The sequence below is a fragment of the Marmota monax genome, unplaced genomic scaffold, assembly GCF_021218885.2.
Source record: "Marmota monax isolate L192 unplaced genomic scaffold, Marmota_monax_Labrador192_F-V1.1 WCK01_AAM20220418_F8-fsc00095, whole genome shotgun sequence".
Classification (NCBI taxonomy): Eukaryota; Metazoa; Chordata; class Mammalia; order Rodentia; family Sciuridae; genus Marmota; species Marmota monax.
In genome coordinates this window covers 2,258,550-2,279,685 of record NW_026695244.1, presented here as the reverse complement: position 1 = coordinate 2,279,685, position 21,136 = coordinate 2,258,550, and the positions used below count along the sequence as shown (strand labels likewise).

The 21,136-nt window shown below is 32.5% G+C and overlaps 1 protein-coding gene across 10 annotated transcripts in view; it reads right to left on the bottom strand.

Annotated features, from left to right (window-relative positions):
• Nbeal1 (neurobeachin like 1) overlaps positions 1-21,136 on the bottom strand; it is a 188,116-nt gene that overhangs the window by 50,649 nt on the left and 116,331 nt on the right. For all 10 annotated transcript variants that reach the window (XM_058578199.1, XM_046462953.2, XM_046462954.2 and 7 more), the window contains 5 exons: positions 18,612-18,917; positions 18,370-18,519; positions 10,764-10,921; positions 8,304-8,428; positions 2,486-2,612 (listed from right to left, as the gene is read on the bottom strand). In XM_058578199.1, the coding sequence (XP_058434182.1) occupies positions 2,486-2,612; positions 8,304-8,428; positions 10,764-10,921; positions 18,370-18,519; positions 18,612-18,917 (866 nt within the window). The remainder of the gene's footprint in view (positions 1-2,485; positions 2,613-8,303; positions 8,429-10,763; positions 10,922-18,369; positions 18,520-18,611; positions 18,918-21,136) is intronic.

Sequence of the window (21,136 nt, the reverse complement as noted above, 5' to 3'; positions counted from 1 at the left end):
CAGGAAGATGGCTTTAGGCCAGGAGTGGTTTGAGACCAGTTTGTGTACCATGACAATACCCTATCTGAAAGGGGTATGTGTGTGTGTGTATGTGTGTGTGTGTGTGTAATATATATGCATGTATACTTAAAAAAATAAAGTGAAAGACAACCATCCAATGGAAGAAAATATTTGCAAATCATACATCTGATAAGGGGCTTGTATCTAGCATAAATAAACAACCCTTAGAACTCAATAATAAAAAGACAAAATAATACAATTTAAAAATTGGCAAAAGATTTGCATAGACATTTCACCAAAGAAGACATATTAGCATACAATAAACACATGAAAAAATGTTCACCAACATTAGGCATTAGGGAAATGCAAATGAGATACTATTTCAAACCACCTGGATGGCTATACTATGAAAAGGTACAAGATTTCCTTTTGGGATGATAAAAATGTTCTGTAATTAGATTGCAGAGATGGCTGCACAACCTAGTGAATATTAAGAAATCAGTGAAACATATATTTCACAATAGTAAATTTTTTTTTTTTTTTTTTTTTTTTAAATATTTATTTAGTTTTTTAGTTTTCAGTGGACACAACATCTTTGTTTGTATGTGGTGCTGAGGATCGAACCCGGGCCGCACGCATGCCAGGCGAGCGTGCTACCGCTTGAGCCACATCCCCAGCCCACAATAGTAAATTTTAGGTTAGATGAAGTATAAATTGATTTTAAAAAGGAGTCAAGATAGGTGTGTAATCCCAGCTACTCAGGAGAATGAGGCAAAGGATCCCAAGTTTGAGACCAGCCTGGGCAACACAGTGAGACCCTGCCTTGAAGGGAAAAAACAACAAACGAAAAATAACAACAAAAAAAGCCAAAAAGTGAACGCAATGACTTCCATAGGTTACAAAAACTAAGAGAATTTGTGGCTATCAGACCTTTCTTTAAAAAATACTAAAGGGGGGCTGGGGATGTGGCTCAAGCGGTAGCGCGCTCGCCTGGCATGCGTGCGGCCCGGGTTCGATCCTCAGCACCACATACAAATAAAGATGTTGTGTCCGCCGAGAACTAAAAAATAAATATTAAAAAAAATTCTCTCTCTCTCCCCCCCCCTCTTAAAAAAAAAAAAAAAAGAAATACTAAAGGAAGACCTTCAGGCTGAAAGAAAATAAATGACGTCAGATGGTAACGAAATACATACAACCCAAGGACACAAGACTGGTGATTACATGGAAAATATAAGTCTAAAATATATAACAATAGTAACATGAAGGAGAAATTAATATATTTTATATTTATATATTAAAATTTTTGAAATATGACTTAAAGTATTTAGGTCATCAATTTCTTCTTTAAGGTGCTCTATTAAATGTATATTAAATCTGTACATTTAAATTGCCAAGTTTACTGGCATAAAGTTGCATTATTATTCTTTTTAATTACTTTTATATTTGTAGCAGTATCTCTTCTTTCATTTTGATACTGGTAATTTATGCTGTGTTCCCCTTATTCCTAATCAACCTGGCTAGAGGTTTATGTTTTTCTGCTCTAGATGTATTTATTTATTTTTTTAATGGATACAATACCTTTATTTTATTTATTTATTTTTTTATGTGATGCTGAGGATCGAATCCAGTGTCTCATACATGCTAGGCAAGTGCTCTACCATTGAGCACAACCCAGCCCTCTAAGCTTATTTTTAAATAAACAGGTGTTTCTTTTTTAAAAAATCTTTTTTTGTTTTCTCTTCCACCAATTTCTTTTATCTATATTTTTTCTTCTGCACTTACATTTTGTGTTGCATATTTCTTATTTCTTTTGGCAGTGCTGGGGATCAAACCCAGAGCTCCATGCATGCTAATCAAGCACTCTGCCACTGAACTACATCCTCAGCCCCTCTGCTGCATATTTCTACCAAAACACAGTTTTAGCTACATCTCACACATTTCATACATTGTTTTCATTTCCTTTTGGTTCAAAAAATTTTTTTAATACCTTTATTTATTTATTTTTATGTGGTGCTGACGATAGAACCCAGCACCTCGCACGTGCTAGTCAAGTGCTTTACTGTTGAACCACAACCCCAGCCCCAGTTCAAAAATATTTTAGGTTGAGTTCCAAGTGATCCAATTCTAAGAAACCTAACTCCATAATCTCAGTAAGCTCAGATAATAACAGTTAAAATAGTGTTAACTATTGGACGGTAGAAATACATGATTAGAGGACTGGGGATGTGGCTCAAGCGGTGGTGAATGCGCCTGGCGTGCATTTGGCCCGGGTTCGGTCCTCAGCACCACAAACAAACAAAGATGTTGTGTCTGCAGAAAACTAAAAAAAAAAAAAAAAAAAAAAAAAAATTAAAAATTCTCTCTCTCTCTCTTTAAAAAAAAAAAAAAAAAGAAATACATGATTAGAATTTCAAGCAAATTCAGTTTTGCAATCCCATTTCTTAGAATAAAATCATTTCAAATTCTTTCAAGTACTTATACATACATATTTATTCTTGCTGTTATGTCCTCTTCAAGAAGTTCTAATTTATCTTCTTCCATATCACTAACCTTAACTTGTTTCACTACTTCCAAAAGCAATGAATCGCTGGAAGGCTGTGAGTGTTGGACACCTGTTTAAACACAAAATATTTATTTATTTATTTATTTGTTTGTTTATTAAATATTTATTTTTTAGTTTTAGGTGGACATAATATCTTTATTTTATTTTTATGTGGTGCCGAGAATCAAACCCAATGCCTCACGCATGCTAGGTGAGCGTGCTACCACTTGAGCCACATCCCCAACCCCGAAACACAAAATATTTATTAAACATGAAATAAAAAATAGTATTTTGGTCCTTCTATAATTTTTTTCTTTTCACAATACTTTCATTTTATTTATTTATTTTTATATAGTGCTGAGGATTAAACCCAGTGCCTTGCATACTACCGCTGGGCCACAACTCCAGCCCTAGTCCTTCTATAGTCTGTTAATCCAATAATATGTGTTATAGGAAAGTACTTTGATTTAGAATATGATATTTGATGACGATTATAAAATTATTATTATTAAACAAGTGGCAAAAGGAATAAATGTTTTAAAAATACAGTAGCTATTATGATTTGATTCACAAATAGGTCAAGTACTCTAATATGTACAAAGAACCAATTTTATGTAGATGACTGACACTACTTCATTAACTATACCTTAATTCTAAAGCACGTCAATGATTAAGTAAAAAAACAATCACTCTTACTATATTAATGTAATAGAACTATTTTATTATACATTTACACTAAAGAAATACTAAGAAATTATTAAAACCTTAAGTGTTACTTTCTGGAGCACATGGGATTTAACAGATAAATCTCTCTCTCTCTCTCTCTCTCTCTCTCTCTCTCTTTCTCTCTCTCTCTCTCTCTCTCTCTCTCTCACACACACACACACTCATACATATATAGGAAAGTTATATCACTGTTGACCATCTTATCCTTTTTAAATAAATCCTGGGAGTTATCCCGAAGGAATATTCATTTTCCTTCAGACTTGCAGTGACCATTAAGAAGCACCAGTCTTGTCCTTTTACACACACAGTAAGTATAACATATTTTATAAACTAAACATTTTGTAGGAGGGCAGGGCTAGTATACCGTAAGAACATGAGCCGTGAGGTGGTACATCTACATTCAAATTCTGATCTGCCATTTATAGCCTTATGACTCCTCTGACTCTGTGTTTTCTTAAATGTGAAATGAAGAATGCATCATAGGGTTGTTATAAATATGAAAGGTAGTACATATAAAATACCTGGTACGCATTAAATATAAAATAAGATAGCTATTATTACATTTATCTATTAACAATTTGATTGGCATGAAGAGAACAGTAATAACAAATTATATACATACATACATTATATAAATATATATAATTATATACATATATAATTTAAAGGTAGGAGTGAAAAAATTATGTATTTAAGTATAAATAAAGATATTCTATTTATGTAAAATTAAAATAATTCATACTAACATAACATTGCAAATAACAAATAATAAAACACTATAAAGGATGATAAATTCCCTCTTCTCAAGTGGTATTATTGCTCAGAGAGACAAAATGCATCAACCTAATGTGGAGTTGCATTTTTCTGGGAAAATCTGCTTTGATCACACCTTTTACTACATGGTACATAATCTTCCTAGAATAAGTTTATAACTATTTCTACTGTATACATTTTTTCATGTAATGTAATATATGTCAAAATTTCCAATAAAAACAAAACAAACACAATGTCGAGACAGTCTGATACAAACAGAGAACTGATCTTATGTAGATAAATGACACTATTTCATTAGGAGCATAAATTGAAAATCTGACGAAATACTGGTAGAGGAAGTACAGCAAGGAGGCCAGTTGGGAAACTTATACAAAAGGGAATGAAACTAGGAAAAACATTCAAAGATATATAAGAGCTATAATCTATGAACAAGGTACCTAAAGAGCTATTATATGCAGGGGATTAAGACAGATGCAAATAGATTCACAGAGAACATTAATTATTTTAATTTGAATAACTAATATATGGAGACATTGATAACTTGTTACAAGACAGAAGAGAAACAAGCTCTAGGAGAAGGAATATACAAATGAATAAAGAAAATTTGGTTTTAGATGTCATATGGAAGCTGTGGAAGAGGTATCTTCATAGGCATTTAGAAACACTGATCTATACTGCACAGATGATATGACACTACATTGTGTACAACCATAGAAATAAAAAGTTGTGCTGCAATTGTGTACAATGAATCAAAATGCATATAAAAATAAATAACTAAAATAAAGTTATTGTGTTCATCTACAACTAAAAAAAAAGATGAAAAGTAAAGGGTAAGCAGCACAGCTAAGAAGGGAATATACTTACAGAGGAGGATAACTACTAAATATTTCAGAGAAAATAGAATCAATGTAAGGACTAAAAATGTGAACTTGGCAATCAGAAAAGGGCAAATCTAAAAGTAGGCCCAAATCTTCATCTTGTCGGATTAGGCCCCGACTTCCTTAACAAGACTCCTAAAGCACAAGAAATAAAATCAAGAATTAATAAATGGGATGGACTCAAACTAAAAAGCTTCTTCTCAGCAAAAAAAACAATCAATGAGGTAAACAGAGAGCCTACACTTTGGGAGGAAATTTTTGCCACACACATGTCAGATAGAGCACTAACCTCCAGGATATGTAAAGAACTCAAAAATACAAAAAACATAATACCAAAAAAGCAAACAACCCAATCAATAAATGGGATAAGGAGCTGAGCATACACTTCTCAGAAGATATACATTCGACCAACAAATATATGAAAAAATGTTCAACATCTCTAGCAAATAGAGAAATGCAAATCAAAACTACTCTAAGATTTCATCTCACACCAGTCAGAATGGCAGCTATCAAGAATACAGTCAACAATAAGTGTTGGCAAGGATGTGGGGGAAAAGGCACACTCATACATTATTGGTGGAACTGCAAATTGATGCAACCAATATGGAAAGCAATATGAAGATTCCTTAGAAGATTTGGAATGGAACCACCATTTGACCCAGCTATCCCACTCCTCTGTCTATACCCAAAGGACTTAAACTCAGTATACTATAGTAATGCAGCCACATCAATATTCATAGCATCTCAATTCATAATAGCCAAACTGGAAGCAACTAAGATGCCCTTCAATAGATGAATGGATAAAGAAACTGTGGTATACATACACAATGGAATATTACTCAGCAATAAAAGAGAATAAAATTACGGCATTTGCAGGTAAATGGATAGAGTTGGAGAATATCATCATAAGTGAAGTAAGCCAATCCCAAAACACCAAATGCCGAATGTTCTCTCTGATAAGTGGATACTGATCCATAACGAGGAAAGGGGAGGCATGGGAAAATGGAGGAACTTTGATTTGGCAAAGGGGAGGGAGGTGAAGGAAGGAGCACGGAGGTAGGAAAGATGGTGGAATGAGATGGACATCACTACCCTAGGTACATGTATGACTGCACATATGGTGTGACAGTGACACTACATCGTTTACAACCATAGAAATGTAAAGTTGTGCTGCAATTGTATACAATGAATCAAAATGCATTCTGCTGTCTCATATACCTAATTAAAATAAATAAATTTTTTGTAAAAAGGGCAAGTCTAATGAAGAAGTAGGAACAAAAAAAATTGTTTTTCTTAAACCAAATTATTTTTTTTAATTTTTTCTTTAGTTGTAGATGGACAAAATACCTTTATTTTATTTACTTATATGTGGTGCTTAGAATCAAACCCAGGGCCTCACGCATGCTAGGCAGGTGCTCTACCACTGAGCCACACCCCCAACCCCTTAAACCAAATTATTTTTAATGATAACTTAATAATATATTTTCTTTTTGAATACTCAAATTCCATAGTTTACAAGTGTCTATGTTTCAAAACACACTTCACAAATCATCTATTTGCAATTCATAATGGATTTTCCATCAAAAAATATGTAAATATTGGTTAATTTAGTAGAAAAATCCATACTGTAATCACTATTTTGTATAACTGCAATGAGTTGCTTACAAAGCAGTACTGAGGTTAAGTGAAACAAAATAAGAAAAGTTATTTTTTAAAAAGAACAGTATGAATCAAATATATAAGTAATCAAAATACTTACATAGACAAAAAGGTAAGCGAAACATTTATAGTTAATTCTGAAATATATGTACGTGAGGGAACTTTACAGAGACCGATACTGCTATTTTTTTATTGTTGTGTTTGATCTACTATTTCCAGTTTCACAATGAGATATGCAAATTATTTTCTTCAGTACAGATTTATTATACCTGGAGTAAATTTTTTAAATAGGTATTGAGAAAAACTGAGATGGAAAAATAAATTTGTTTTCCTGGACTTAAAACAACTGAGAGGGTTGGGTATGTAGCTCAGCAGTATGCTTTCCTGGTATGCTTGAGGCCCTGTATTCAACTCCCACCAGAGAGATAGATAGACAGACAGAAAGACAGACAGACAAATAGATAAAACAACTGAGACCAAGAAGAAGGGACATAAAATTATATCTGTATATATGTACAAAAGAGAAGGGGAGAAGGAAAGAGAGAATTAAATACCACTATTTAAACAATTTCTAGATTGAAATTATTCACCAAAAAATGTCTGCTATATGAGAAAGATATTTAAATTTCAAGAACTAGATAAAGTACATTAGACTCAGGATAGTGAGAGAGATAAGCAACAAATAATTGCTGCTATGTAAGATGTAATGGAAGTCAGTGTTCGTATTATGGATAGGGATAATATTTTGCATTAAGGAAAATCATCATAGCTGCCTTATTTGAGAATGTAAGACAATGATGGGCATCATGACTTCCTTGATTAATTTAAGGTATCAAATGTATTGGCTAATATGTTAAATAAAAAAAATAAGATCTTGGGGATGGGGTTGTAGCTCAGCGGTAGAGTGCTCACCAAGCACATGCGAGGCCCTGGGTTCGATCCTCAGCATCACATAAAAATAAGTAAATAAAATAAAGGCATTGTGTCCAACTATACCTAAAAAATAAATACTTAAAAAAATAAGATCTAAAAGTTGGCACTAATTTCATCTATAACCTATTCATTGAATACAAGCTGCAGAGGTGGCTATGGTAAAATAACCACAATTTAGTATACATATGACTCTGAATGACTTCACAAACAATATTCTGGGGTATTTCACAGATCTATTCCCAAAAAGAAGAGAAATGACAAGTGAGATGGTTGGAAAGGGAGGGCTTCCTAAAAAGTAGTAGAAACCTCTTAAACTCTGTTTTGAAATACTGCTAGGTTAAATATGTTAATATACTTTGCTCTAGAAGAAGGCATTGGCTCATCTAAGATGTGAAGAGTCTAGAGTTCTTTAAAAATACTTTGTTTTTATAAACAAAGTTTATAATGGAAAGGCCTAAATGATTGCTAAGAATTCTAATCATAATTAACATTAAGTTCTCTAAGGGAAAAGGACATTGTTTCATTATAAGACACATACCAATTGATTTGAAGTATAATTTTATATTTATAACTGTTTTTTCTTTGAGAAATTACAATAAATGGAAATATGATGTTAACTTAGATTTAGGCCAAATATAGCTGTATTGAATTCATATAAACATTTATATATCGATTATAAAATACCATCCTTCTTTCATAAGTAAATATTTAAAAAATAATGAATAAAGCAATAATAACCAGCCCACCAACACCCTGCATTCAACAAAAAATTAACAGTCACTGGAACTTACCTAAATTATCTCTCAAGGCACTAGCTTCCTCATGGGTTTTGAAATTGTAATTTGGCACCAGTTTAAGTCTCATTCGGGAATAATTTTCCACATTAGCTAGTTTCCAGTGAATTGGATTCTGTTTCCTAAAAATATTCATAAGCAAATAAGTAAAAGTATTTTGCTTTGATTTACTAAGATTGGTTGACTAAAGCAGTATAAGAAAACATCAAATACTTTACATTTGGCTTAGTACCATTTTATAAAAATGTGTATCTAATTTAATCCAACCAACCATGAGAGAATTAAATTTGTTTATCTATACTTAATACAAGAAGAACCTAAGAGGCTCAACTATTTGCCTAAGATGCCATGAGGTTTACCAGTAGCAGAAATAAGAGGAACAGGGACTTTCAGAATGACAGCCTGATACCTTAATTTCTCTGTTGAGTGAAAGTTCTTAATTGACTATAAAAGGGTTTATATTTCCAAATACCATTTTAAAAATAAAATAATTTTACTACAAATAAAAATAGTAAAATTACAAATGGATAAAAGATCTGAATACAAGAGCTAAAACTATCAAAGAAAACAGGGATAAATTTTCATGACCTTGGACTTAGGAATGGTTTCTTAGATGACACCAAAAACATGCAACAAAAGGAAAAATTAGATAATTTGGACTTCAACAAAATTAATTTTTGTACATCAAAGACCACTATCAAGGGGCTGGGGCTGTAGCTCAGTGGCAGAGTGCTTGCTTGCCTTGCATGTCTGAGGCACTGGGTTCGAACCTCAACACCACATCAAAATAAACAAATAAAATAAAGGCATGCTGTCCATTTACAACTACTAAAACATATTTTTTTAAACAAAGATCACTATCAAAAATGTGAAAAGATAATCTACATATTTATGAATAATCTATCTGATAAAAATCTGTTATTAAGGGTTGAGATTATAACTGAGTGGAAGAGTACTTGCCTAGCATGTATGAGGCACTAGGTTTGATTCTCAGCAACACATACAAAAAAAATAAAATAAAGGTCCATATACAACTAAAAAAAAAAAAAAGAATCTGTTATTAAGTCTATGTATACAGAGCTGGGCATGGTGGTACACACCTATAATCCTAGATACAAAGAAGGCTGAGGAAGAAGGACCGCAAGTTTGAGGATAGCCTGGGCAACTTAACGAGACTTTGTCTTAAAGTAAAAAAATAACAGGAGCAGGGGAACTGGGATGTTGCTTCATGTTAGAACATCCCTGAGGGTTCAATCCCCAGTTCTTGCAAAAATATATATGTAAATAAAAATGTAAATGAATATATAAATGAAAGAAGTTCTGACAAATCACCAAAAAAATCAAATAACCTAATTTTAAAAATGAGCTTAACAATCTAGTAGAATTTCTCCAAAGAATATATATAATTGGCCAAAAAGTACAAGAAAGATGCTCAAGATCACTAGCAAAAGGGAAAGCAAAATCATAACATTTCACACCCACTAGGAGAGCCATGAAAAATATCAGAAAATGACAAGTATTGATTAGGATGTGGAGAAACTGGGACCCTCATACATTGCCAGTAAGAACATAAAATGATACAGCTGATGTGGAAAACTATTTGGCAATTTCTTAGTAATTTAATCACAGAATTGTATGATCCAGAAATTCCCCTTTTAGGGTATATACCCAAAAGGATTAAAAACACTTTTAAACAATTATTCTGGTAGCACTAATTATAATACCTCCAAAGTGGGAAACAGCCAAATGCCCATTGACCAATGAATAGATAAATAAAGGGTGGTATATCCATATAATGAAATATTATTTGGCCATAAAAGAAAAAAAGTACTGATATATGCTGTAATATAAAGAAAGATATTATGCTAAGTGAAAAAAGCAGGACACAAAAGACCACATAGTGTATAATTCCATTTACATGAAATTTTTGGAAGAAGCAAATAAAGATAAAAAGAAGGCTGGTAGTTGTCAAGGATAGGTATCAAGTTTCCTTTTTAGAGTGATGAAAACATTCTAAAGCAAGACAGTGATGATGATTGCTCAACATTATAAGTGAATTTAATGCCACCAAATTGTATATTTTCAAATGGTAAATTTATTTTAAATGTATTTTACCACATTTAAAAAAGCACTGCAAAAATGATAACACAGTAAAACAGAAGTGACTTACATCAACAAAATAAACTGTAAACTATTCAAATACATAGCACCATTAACCCTAGCTCAAAAAGGTAGTCAGAAAGACAGAAGTAAACTGGCTCAACACTGAATTGAATGTTCTATAATACAGCTTTTATCACAGGATAAAGGAAGAGAAATAACTGCATAACAACAACAACAAACAAACAAAAAAAAAACATACAGAAACCTCTAATCATTCCAAACCTAATTCACAAAAATAAGTTTTTTTAAAAAACATACAAATTGGAATGAAAATTAATACATTTTAAATCCTACCTTTCAGCCCAAGGTCCCCTTTCACATGTAAGATAGAGTCGCACTGCCTTCCAGTGTCTAAGACAGGCTAACTGTTGACTGCTTAGTTGTTTAAGCATATTATTATACCGCAAGTTCTCCTGGCGTGTTTTTCGATTAAATGGTTCCACGAAAAACTCCTAGAAGAATGGCAATAAAAAAGCGCTTTGAATCACAATTTACAATATTGTCAACTTGACCAATAAAATCACATAATATGGGTGGGGTTGTGGCTAAGTGGCAGAGCACTTTCCTAGCATGTGTGAGGCACTGGGTTCGATCCTCAGCACCACATATAAATAAATAAAAAATAAAGGTACATAAAACAACTAAAAATATTTTAAAAAGAAATCACATAATATGAAAAGAAGTTGGTGACCAACATGTTTTTATTATTCCATTATAATAATATTCTTTGATGAAATATGATAATTCTAGCTATCATACATTTATTTTTTTAACTTAAAAAACAACCCCTAGCAATAAACATGTAAAGAACTTCAAACATGGAAAGTGTGTCAACAAGGGATTTTTAAAATTGGGTTAATTAACTTTCTACTATCAGGTGAAATAGTTTTCCTTTGATATCTTTTTATTTATAAGGAACGAGATGCAAGAATAATAATCACATTCCAATGGCCCAAAAGTCAATCCCAAAGACAATAGGTAAGTCTTTCATAATGAGAAAAGTCATTTGTTAGCAACTCTCTGGACAGCATCCTTGCTAGCAAATGAATTCATATACTTATTCCAGTTTTCAGGGTAAAAAAGACTGATAATAATTTCTACTAAAACGTATCTTTAATCCCTGAATTTAAAAATTTTATAGTTTTCTAAGAGATAAGTGGTAAAACAGTTTATCTCAAGATGACACTCATCTATTAGGATCTATAATACAGCATTAATTTGTTTGAAGCAAATCAATACTGAATTACATTAAAACGAACAGTTAAAGAACAAACATTTAGGCAGTATAGCAGTACACAGTTAAAAATATAAGCCCTAGAGTTAGATCTGAGTATAAATTTTAGCTACTACTCTAAGCTCATTCTCTTTTCTTTAAAAAAAAAAAAACATTTATTTTTACTTGTAGGTGGACACAATATCTTTATTTTATTTTTATGTGGTGCTGAGGATTGAATCCAAAGCCTCATGCATGCTAGGTCAGTGCTTTTCCTCTGAGCCACAACCCCAGTCCCAAATTTTCTTATCTCAATCTTTATTTTGTCCTAATTAATTTTCTGGGGGAAAATGTCCTAATCTGTTAAAGGAGGTTGACCATAACTATCATGAGAAAGATGAAGATCTAAAGTGCTTAATAAATGCCAGAAAAATAAATCTTCCTCAATAAATTGCAGCTATTATTAATATATTGTTAATGTAACTGTTACTTGATATGTAGAAAATCAATAATCTGGGCTATAACACTATCAAATTTAAAACAGATCATTTCTGAGAAAATTGAGGAAGTCAGGATAGCTCCATGAAAATCACACATCAATTTCATCAGAGTTTTAAAGTTAAAGCACATATGGATATTCCTAATAGGTGTTGTAGAAAACTAAAGGTAAAATTATAGGGGAAATGTTGATGAGAATATAAAATGGTAGAACATCTGTCAGGGCAATTTAACATTATTTATGATAAGTACTACATACTATTATTTCTACCTATCTTAGGGAAAACACAAAAACATAACTATACAAAAGTTCAATACTATATAATAATAATGTAAAAAGGGAAAATAAGGTTCAACAATAGGAAATAAATATCTCATACAATAGAATACTATGTAGTCATATAATGATACAGGAAGATAAATACAGTCCTTTTTTTCTATAGGTTCTGTTTCCATAGATTCAACCAAACGTGGATTAAAAATATTTAGGAAAACAAATGCATCTATATCAAACATGTACAGATTTCTTCTTGTCATTACCCCCTAAACAACACAAAAGTATAACAACCGCTGAAATAACATTTACATTGTATTAGGTATTATAAGTAACCTAGAGATGACAAAGTACAGAGGAGGATGTGCAAACATAAGATACATACATAAAAATACAGGAAAGATACAAACCAAAATGTTAACAGTAGTGAAATTACAAATATTTTATACTTATTTTATGGAATGATAATTTTCATTTGGTAATAAGAAAATTAGGAATAATATTATGATATAAGGAAATGGTAATAATGAGTTAAGAAGGATAAAAGATCTCATATAGAACAAGGTCACTTCTCTGTTTAAACACACATACCAGCCACAAAAGGGGAAAAAAGATCACAAGATAGTACTCCAAAATATTAAAAAGATAGCAACTAAGTTATATTAGGAATTCTTTCATTTTCTTTTTAAAATTCTCAACATTTCTTATCAATATATTTTACTTTTATAACCAGAAAAAAATGGGGCATTAATCTGGTCCAAACTCCTTGTTTTATAGATATGGAAACTGGAGCTAGAGAGATTACGAGTTTTGCTTCCATGATTATCCAGCTATTATGTATGAAAGCTGGTACCATAAGTCAGATATTCAAACTCTACCCCCTTAAAAAGATGATGGGTGAGAAAGAAAGAAAAATGGATTGGAAAATATTACTCTTTTCAAGGCAGTAAAAACAATGCAAAAATTTTCCCATTTATTTATATCATCAAGTTTTTGATTATACATTTCTTTATTTTTCAATTCATCCTATGCTACCTTAACCAACCAACTATTCTCAAACCAAGCTTTTATGCTTAACATAGAGTGCTGTTGTTGGCTGGATCCCCATCTTTGTACCTGTAGTAGACGATGTGTTCAGTTTGCTCTAGATACTGCGGCCTTCCAAGCAGCCACAGCTATGACTCAGAATCCACTGTGCATCTGAACTAGCAAGTGCCCCCAAGGCTACACCCAGCTACTTGGGCAGCAGGTAGCAACAGCGCAGAGGGAGCTTTGGAGCAAAGGTCAACCCATAGCATACGTGTTACAGCTATTGGCATGAAAATCATCAGTGGGAAAGACCTTAACTTTTTTTTTTTTAAATTTTTTTTAGACGTTGATGGATCTTTATTTTATTCATATATTTATATGTAGTGCTGAGAATCGAACCCAGTACCTCACACATGCTAGGCAAGTACTCTCCCATTGAGCCACAACCCCAGCCCTTAACATTTAAAGAAATAATTTGTAGGGGACGGGTTGTAGCTCAGTGGTAGAGTACTTGCCTAGCATGTGTGAGGCACTGGGTTTGATCCTCAGCACCACATATAAATAAATAAATAAAATAAAGGTATTGTGTCCATCTACAACTAAAAATATTTAAAAATAAAAAAGAATTTGTATGTATGAATGAATGAAATGTACCAGGGATATCCCAATATCAGTAAACAATTCTTTTTCTTATACCTTCTAAAGCTACATTCAGTTATAATTATTGGCTACGACACACTTGAGGCACTTGAAATACATAGTGTCAAAAAAATACTATGGTTGGGATCCTAAAGGCCCTCAAAGGTCATGTGATAAAGGCATGGTTGCCAGGTGGTGGCACTATTGGGAAGGTGATGGGACCTTTAAGATGTGGTGCCTAGTAGAAGGAACTTAGGCCACTGGGTGAGTGCTCTTGAAGGGAATGCCAGAGTCTCAGCCCTTTCTTCTTTTTTGCTTCCTGGCTGCTAGGAGGTGAACAAATGTCCTCCTCCATGTCCCTACAGGCAAAGTAACAGTGTTAAGAGATCATGGACTGAAACTACTAAAACAATGAGCCAAAATAAACCTTTCATCTTTATCTCAGGTGTTCTGTCACAGTAACAGACAACTGATTAAAACAAATAGTACTGAAAGGAAAATAAAGCTGACAACCTAGCAAAAATATCATACAAATGCTCTTTTTTTCATTTCAGAAATTAACTGATACCATTCCCTTGTCTTTTTCATAATTAATCTTTTTATTTATTTGTTTGAGGTAGTGGGGATTGAACCCAAGGATACTCTACCAATGAACTACATACCCAGCCCTTTTTAAATTTAAATAATTTTTTAAATTTCAAGACAGGGTCTTACTAAATTGCCCAGGCTGGCCTTAAACTTGCAATCCTCCTGCCTCAGCCTCCCAAGTCACTAAGAGTACAGGAATGTAACATATCAGCCAGCTCATAATTACTCTTGAAAAATGAGTTACATAGGTTTTTATACTTGGTGTTATTTGTATGTTTAATTGTAGCTATTGCAACACATATTGATTTAAACATCTTTTCATGGGTTTGACATTTATATTTCTTCTTTGTTGAAGAGTAATTTTAAATTATTTTGTCAATTTATTAATTGTATTTTTATAGGTAATTTTGTGGATTCTTTATTTTTACTCTGGACATAAATCCTTTGTCCATAATTTATTTGCAAATATTTTCTCCTAGTACATGGACTGTTTACTTACACTTTAATAGCATCTTACAACAACAAAAGTTTTTAATTTTGATTAAGTTCAGTTCATAAATATTTGTCTCTTATATGTTATGTCTTTGGTGTTTTATATAGGAACTCTATAACTCTAGGTCACACTTATTTTTTTTCTGTGGCTCCTTCTACAATAATTTATGAAGCTTGCCAGGTATGATCTTATTGATTTCACATTTAACTGTATAATCCATTGGAGTTATAATATGAAGTGAAATATGAAAAAAATAACACAATAAAAACTACGATATCCAATTGTTCCAGGATCATTTGTTGAAAAGAATGTTCATTCTCCACTGGATTGCTGTTACAACTTTGTCAAATTTTACATAAACCTATATATGTCTCGATTTCTATATTTTTCTATTTATTCTATGGGTTTATGTGTGTATTCTTGTGTCAATATCACACTGTTTTGATCAGTGAACTTAAAATACATCTTAAAATAGTAGCATCAGTCCCCTAATTTTTTCTTCTTTTCCAAAATTCCTATGTCTTTTCAAATTTTAGAAACTGTCTTTAAGCACAGAGAAACTTCCTAACATTTTAAAAAGTACTGCATTAAATCTAGTTTCTTACATTGATGCCTAAGTATTTTATTCTTTCAAAGCTATTGTAAATAGTATTCTTTAAAAAAATTCTGTTTCTAATTGTTCATTTCTCATAAATGGAAATATGAGTAAGTTTCATATTCTGATTTTATATCCTATAATCTTGCTAAACTCATAACAGGTTGTTAAAAAAAACAGATACCTTGGGATTTTCTACATAGAGAACCATGCTATCTGCAAATAGTTGTTTTGGTAAACAGTTTTATGTGAGTGCCTTTTATAATCTTTTCTAAAATAGTGACTACATGTAAGAAGAGTGGACATTATTACTACCTAGGTTCCCTATGTGAAGGGAAAGCCCTCAATTTTTCATCTCTAAATATGAAGCTAACTGTAGAATTTTTGTAGAGATTGAGATAGTTCTTCACTATTTCTGGCTTTTTAAAATAATTATTTTAGTTATAATAGACAAAATACCTTTATTTTATTTGTTTATTTATTTTTTATGTGGTGCTAAGGATAGAACCCAGTGCCTCACATGTGCTAGGCAAGCGCTCTACCACTGAGCCACAACCCCAACCCCTATTCCTAGTTTTGATCATAAGCGGATGTTAAATTTTGTTGAGCTTTTTCTGCAACTGATATAATTTAGTTTTTCTTGACATGTCTATTAATGTGGTCACCTATATTGATTGATTTACAAATATTGAACCAGCCTTACATTCCCAGAATAATCTCCACTTTGTTGTGATGTTATGTGTACAGCTGGATTTGGTTTACACTTATGCTCCCGAGGGTTACTGGTCTGTAATTTTCTTGTCCTGTTTTTGCATGTTTTCAAAATAACAGCAACATTGTCCTCATAAAATGAGTTAGCAAGTATTCTTGCTCTTCAATTTGCAGAAGAGACTATAAGGAATTTGTATAATATTTCCATTAATTTAAAAAATTGCCATTAGACATTATTACCCTATGTACATATATGATTACATAACCTGTGCAACTCTACATCATGTGCAAGAATGAGAAGTTATACTCCATTTATGTATGATATGCATTATGTCAAAATGCATTCTACTGTCATGTATAACTAATTAGGTCAAAAACTAAATAAAATTAAAAAGAAAAAAGAATTTGCCATTGAGACAAATGGCACAGTATTTTCCCTTGTGAAAGATTTAACTATATTTCTCTAACTATGCAAACTCTCTATTTATTTTTAAATAAGTTCTAAATTCTGTATCTGTCAAGAAATTCATTAATCCAAGTTGTCAAACTTATGGACATAGAGCAGTTTGCAGCAGTCCTATTTTAACATATTAACATCAGTGGAATCAGTGATAATAATGCATTTTTTATTCCTGATATAAGTAATTTTTCTTTTTTCTTTTTTTTTGCTTCTGGCTAGAAATTTTTATCAGTTTTACTGGTTCTTTTCATAGGGGGTATTGTTTTGTTTTGTGATGCTGGGTATTTAACCTTGGGGTACACCACCACTGAACTATATCTCTAGGTGTTTTAAATTTTTATTTTGAAACAGAGCCTAAGTTGCATTGCTGAGGCTGGCTTCAAACTTGTGATCTGCCTGCCTCAGACTTTTGAATCTCTGGGATTACATTTGTGAGCCACTGCACCTGGCTTTACTATTAATTTTAAAAGTTAGATTTTGGTTTCATTGTTTTTCTCTATTGCTTTTCTCTTTTAAATTTCATTGATTTATATTCTTTGTTAGTTTCTTATCTCTGCTTGTTACAGGTTTTAAATACTTTCTTTTTCTAGTTTCTTAAGGTACAAACTTAATTTTTTAATATAAATACACAGTGCTTTAAATATCCCACTAAGCCCTGATGTGCACCCTGCCTCCTCTAGTATCTACTGAGGACTTCAATTTAAAAGATTTTCTACAAGATCATTATATACAGAATGCTTCACTATTATTTCAATTATTATTGACTAGCTGTTTTTCTTCCAATTCTGAAATAATTTTTTTTTTTTTTTTTGCTTCTGGCTAGAAATTTTATCAGTTTTACTGGTAAAGACAAACAGGCTATTACTTGTTTTCAAATTTCAGATTTGATATTACTCTCATGTACATATTAAATGCTTAGAATAAACACAGAAAACTAAACATTAAAACATTGTTTTAGCTTTATGGTCACTGTGACAAAAACACCCAACAAGAATCTCTGAGAGGAGGAAAAGTTTATTTGGGGCTCATGGTTTTAGAGGTCTCAGTTCACAGATAGCCTTTGTTACTCTGGGCCTGAGGTGAGGTAGCACATCACAAGGGAAGGGCCCAGTGGAAGAAAGCTGCTCAGCTCATGACAGGGTCAGGAAACAGAGAAGGGAGGGAGAAGAGCTGCAGTGAGTGCAGAGGCACATTTCCAGGGCACACCCATAATGACCCAATTAAACCAGTCAGGCCCCACCTGCTTAGTCACCATCCCATCAGTCCATTCAAACTGGGATGGACTGATTAGGTCACAGCTCTCATAATATAATCATTTACCTCAGAGCATTCCTGCATTAACAGGAGCTTTTCAGGGACACTTCATATCCAATCCATAACAAATATTTAATAAATTTTACCTGAAACTTGAGCTTGCTTTCTCCTCCTTCCCGGTCTCGTTTATGCATATTTACCATTAGGGCTTCATAACAATTCTTCCAGTAAAGTGCCATGTTCTCATGACCATCATAAAATGTATGAGCTTCATACTGCTTCATATAAGGTATAATCTTATTTAAAAAAAGAACGTACAGAATTTGTATACATTCTGTAAAACTAATAAATCAATAAAGCAATCTTCTTCAAAAAAGAGAAAACTTACATATTTTTCAATGTAAACTTGCCATTCATTTGAACTGCAATATTCTTGAAAATCTTCAAAAAATGAGGAACTACCATTGGTAAAAGGTAAAGAAGGCAGGTGCAAATTCATGAAGAGAAGGTCATAAATTTTGGAAACCAGAGTTCGGACAAGGGGAATCAGAAATGAGTAGATTTCAGTCTGTTCCTTGATTGACTGACTGAGAACATTTTCCAGCTTCCCTAAAATGTAACATGCTTCATCCTGATTTTCAATCACTTTGGTTTGAAGAAGGGTATTTAGCTTAGCTGATGCCATTGCACAAACCTGGAAGAAAACAGGTTAGATAAGAAAGGACAGACTAAAGTAGACATTTAATGAGAGTAAAGTTTCTACCTCACTCTGCAAGTGAAGAACTTTTATATAATAACTGTCAAAGAATTGCGAGATCTAAGATATTATCTTACTTCTAAGCTAACAACTAGTCCTGCTACATTTTCATAGATGTTAACATACAAAATGAAGATTCTTATTTACGGACAAAGATCTACAGCAATAGTAATAAGGATAGTATCAGCATTTGGACGGTTCCTGAAATCACAATCCCCACCATGAGACACAAAAAAGACTAGATGATAACTGCACATAGAGTAGTGGTAGTTTGGAGAGGAGCATCAAGCTCAAGGAATCTGAATCTTAAACTGGGCTGTCAGCTTATCTGATCTTTGCTATGGAGAGAGAGATTACCTGTATTATATCAGGAAGTAAACAAACCTGCCTTTTGCTCTACAAAGAAACATGACCTCAAACTTCCACAGTTGTTCACTATGCAAACATTCTCAAAAAGAAGTTTATATGGACAGCCAGAGCCTCTACTCACATGATATGCTGAAACACAAGACACTCATGGAGAACTCTCTTACCAACAAAGACTGCAGGAAGTACTGTCTTTCTCAGGTTATGAATGAGGTAGCATACATGCCCAATTGTTATTGACAGCCATTTTGTGTTCAAAAGGGAAGCCAGCTTAAGACAAGCTGACACATGACCAAGAGCAGTGCGGTAAGAATGGCAAACACGTGGAACCAGAGTTCTGACTGAAGGCTTAAACTCATCTAAACTACGGAATTCTTAATTCTAATATCTAAGACTTCAAAGCAGGAAAAATTACATAACTGTGCCTCCTTTTCCCTTAACTCCATAACCTTATTTTCAATTATTATCTCCAATGTAAAGAAGAGCAAAAGAAAATAAGAAATTTTGAGAATCAGACAGCACTTCAAGATTGTTTTTGTGCCAAAAGCTAGTCTTATTAGTACCAACAGATCTTTGCAGGTCAAGGTAATAAGAGACTACAGGCAGTATTTCCATGCAAATATTAACAAAGCAAATAGCACTGGAAGAAATAATTTCTAAGACAGTTCAAAGCTTTAACTTCTCTACTACAAAAGTGAAGCTCCACTACCCTCCTCATATCCCCCATCCCCAATTTAGTCTTTGAATCTAAAGAAACTTAATTTATATATACATATATATAAAAATATAAAAAATACATAAAAGAATATAAAATAAGTGATAAAATCCCTACATCCCGGAAACAAATGTTAATATTCAGTATTAGATCAGTATTTGCTGGATATTAATATTTGGTATTAGCAATAACTTTTTTATCAAGTGCTTTTAAAAATACTGTACACATAAAAAGTTGAATATCAAGTGCTTTGCTTTTAAATGAATATCATGGCACTCAACAGCTCTACATTTATACATTTATTTAAAAGTATTAAGGTACTTTGAATAAGTACCAGATAATTTCCTTGGCCTTAATTTTGGATATACACATACCACATAATACATGTTCCTCTGGCCCACATTATAAAGCACATTAGTGTCACCTGAGAAATTACAAAAAATAGTGAATAAATTACTATGGGTGATGCCTTACATAGGTATTTTTAAAAAGCTTCTCTAGGTGATTTCATGTGCAGTCAGGGGTGAGAATCACTGAGCTTAAAAAAACAAAAACAAAAACAAAACCCTGGAAAAACAGGGAATCTAACTAGAGATTATATTCTGTATCTAAATGAATAGCCACATAATCCTACTTTGGAGATAAGCTGGGATATCTTGGTTTTTATACAAAAAAATCTCATAACACTTATATTTTGGTCCTATTCTTTAAAATGCACAGCCTCACATAATTGCACTTTTATATCTGAAAGAGTAAAATTAAGCAGCAGGCTATTGAGAAATATTTGAGATAACTAACTACTGGTAGATAGGATTAGCCTCATCCGTAAGTGCTATACTTGTTTGCTTATTGAGCAAGTATTTATAGAGCTCCTAGGAAGAGAAGGCACTGGATATTTAATGGTGAACTACAGAAACAGACATTTTGCCCAGGGTAATGCCATCAAATAAAAAAACACCAAGGGTAACTACATGTAAAACAAACAAAAAAAATAGTTCTAACATCTAAAATAAATAAGTACCTTGCATGTTAGCTGCAACTGCTTGGACAATCATTAGGCTAATATTAATAAAAA